This window comes from Buceros rhinoceros, unplaced genomic scaffold (assembly GCF_000710305.1).
Source record: "Buceros rhinoceros silvestris isolate BGI_N320 unplaced genomic scaffold, ASM71030v1 scaffold21417, whole genome shotgun sequence".
In the NCBI taxonomy this organism is placed as follows: Eukaryota; Metazoa; Chordata; class Aves; order Bucerotiformes; family Bucerotidae; genus Buceros; species Buceros rhinoceros.
In genome coordinates, this window is record NW_010420702.1 from 1 (window position 1) to 2,819 (window position 2,819).

A 2,819-nucleotide genomic window follows, 5' to 3' on the forward strand; every position below is an offset into this window, starting at 1 on the left:
GGAGTCGGGAAAGCCCAGCAGCCGCGGCAGGAGCGGGGGAGCTGGCAGACACCGCCGCCCCCCCGGGAGGTGGGGGAAAGGGGGCGCGCTGGGTGGAGAGCGAGCGGATCCCCAGAAGGCTGCGGGGGGCATTGGCAAGCCCCCCCTGTTGCTCCCAGACCGAGATTATACAGCCGTTTGTTACTGTGCCAGCGTGGCCGTGACGAATCCAAAGACCAGGCTCCAAAACAAGCCAAAGCTTCCCGACAAACGAAGCCCTTTTCTTTTTCATTTCTTTTTATCATAAACAAAACAAAATTGTTGGAAATGCAGCGCCAGACACGGCTGGAGTGTTTCAGCCAAAACTTTCTAAAAAAAACAACAAACCCGCATGTCGGACAGCCAGCATGGGAACTTTTAGCTTAAGGGATTTAAGTCTGGCAGCATGAACAGGAGCTAAACCCGGTGTCTTCCAGAATGAAGCACTTTTTAATACCAGGCTAGTCACCGGTTCTGCTTCTGATTATTCCCTGAGAGCCAGTGGTGTGATACTTCAGCATCACAGGAGCAGACAAACCATCTTGAAAACTTATTTCCCAGCCAGTGGCAACCAGTACCCAACATGGGAATGCCTTAGGAAGCACGGCAATGGGACAGCCTTGGTGGCTGGGTGTAGAAATCCCTCCCTGGAAAGCCAGAAGGCAGGACCTAGGTGGTTTACACTCAGACCTGGCCGGTAGGATGTAACCAGCGCTTCCATCGACCCAGCTTGTGTCCGAGGTAGACAGATTGCTCTGGAGAACCAAGGAGCAGCAGAAGAGACAGCTTGGCCAGCTTGGACTTGAGGACAGATGATGAACACCTGGAAGCTGCCCTAGTCAACCAGGACATGCTCCTAGATGAGACTGCTAGTTTAGCAATTCTTCTGCTATAAACCAGGCGGTGTCAGAAAACCATGAGTCAATGAATAATGAAATAAAAATGGGAGCCAGATCATTAAAAATATAATTGGAATGAATGTGTGTAGGTATGGATTACCTCCTGTGTTTCATACCATAACACATTTTTCAGTCAATAGATGGAGATTTTAGTATTTTACTGTACATTTTAAGTTATTTTTAAGATGGGCTTAAAACATACAGTTTGGATCTAAAACATGACTTTTGACCACTAATTCAGAGTTATTCTGAGGTAGGAACATCCAGATCTGCTTCTGGATTTAAAAAATGCTGAAAAAAAATCAAGTTATTAATTGTCTTGGTTTTATTTTCCTGAAGAACAGAATATCAAAGCAAAGTATAATCACGCATTTTCCTTGGGTGTTCCCCAAGCAGCTGTGCCGAAGTCCTCATGGGAAACAGTAATGTTGTTTTCCTCAGCACTCCATTCTACATTGACCTGTCTGTTAATTTAATGAACAGTGTCATGGCTATAATACCAGTGAGTTCCCTGCACGTGGTGTTATGATTTCCTCATTGCTGATGTTTCCAAAAAGTCAAGGTGATTCAGGGCTTGTTTTGTCCCTTGCACCCAGGTTTTCGTGGATCACACACTTGAGGTCTTCTCGATTCAGAATCTGGCTTTTATACTTCTCGCCCCAGTCCTCAACGATGTACTGATGATAGGGGTCATTGGAGTGCTCTCGCCTCTTTGATTTCACAGTACTCACCAAGATCGCCACAATAATGAAGGAGAACATCCCAATCATCACCATCAAATAAAGGATAACGTAGTCAAAGTTTTCAGCATCAACCTTGGCTTGCAATTCATCTGCCGCTTCCGTCATGTTTTTCCTCCAGCCATTCATATAAGTGAGAAAGGTTTCCTTGAAAATATCTTCCACCACCAAAGTGAAGTTTCGCATTTCAGCCATCCTTGCAAGTCACGTCTACTAAAGATGACATCATACTTATTTTAATCAAATATCTATACCAAAACAGTTACGTTGGTTTATTTTGTCAACATTATGACAATTAAAGTGCAGTACCAGTTTTAGATCTGCTGAGAATCCCTGTCTCTGAGAGAGGGATGTGACCTTCCCTCTTTCATGTTTGGTCTCAGACGTTACATGTGGTATGAAGGCTGGTGTTCCCATGCAAGCGCAAATGAGTCTGTGGGAATCTAATAGCTAGACAGCTAACTCTTAAATGGTGGCCTGATAGACAGGGGAGGGACAAGGAGGCAGAGTCTCCACACCTGAAATATAGCCTCATTGGTCATTAGGGCCAGTCACCCCGAAGGGGTAGGTAGGGCCAATGAACAGTGCTGCAAAGCCACATCTGTCTTGCCCCTCTCCCAGCTATCCCAAAGCTTGCCACAGCCAGACCCAGCTGCTGCTAGGAAAACCTCGAATAGGCTCTCCATCCCCCAGGAGACATCCCCCCTCCAGCACACTGCTGCCTCAGAGCTCCTGCCAGGAGCAAGGCTGGTGTGGTTTCATACAGACACGGTGTGGGTACCTCGGCACCAGGGCCTGTCCGGAGGTGTTGTTCTCAATGGCCTTTCCCTAGGGCTGGATTTCAGTGTTGCTAGCAGAGGGACAAAGGGTGGGAGAGGGACCTCGCTGAGGCTGCCAGGCTGTTAACCCTTGAACAGAGCAATGGGGATGGGGAGGGGGAAGAGAAGAGGGAAAGATACCTGCTCAGCACCTGATTACTTGTCTGTTCAAATAGTCCCTCGATCCAGTCACTCTGTGTTGATCCATCTTGTGGTGCTTGAACTGAGCTAAGTCTGGGGCAGAAACTATCACATACTGACTCCAGGGAGGGAGCTCTCAAGAAGCTCTGAGAAAAGCCACTGTCCTTTTCTGCCTTTGCTGCATAAAGAGGAGGGTGTGACTG

At 47.4% G+C, this 2,819-nt stretch overlaps 1 protein-coding gene across 1 annotated transcript; it reads right to left on the reverse strand.

Annotated features, from left to right (window-relative positions):
* Window positions 1–1,474: 1,474 nt before the first annotated feature.
* Window positions 1,475–1,852, reverse strand: KCNE2 (potassium voltage-gated channel, Isk-related family, member 2). The gene has a single exon (XM_010139403.1). The coding sequence runs from the start codon at window positions 1,850–1,852 to the stop codon at window positions 1,475–1,477; it is 378 nt and encodes a 125-aa protein (XP_010137705.1).
* Between the last annotated feature and the right edge of the window lie 967 nt (window positions 1,853–2,819).

Bases quoted from the DNA above. Each gene is read 5' to 3' on its own strand.
- KCNE2 (XM_010139403.1), bottom strand. From the start codon at position 1,852: ATGGCTGAAATGCGAAACTTCACTTTGGTGGTGGAAGATATTTTCAAG.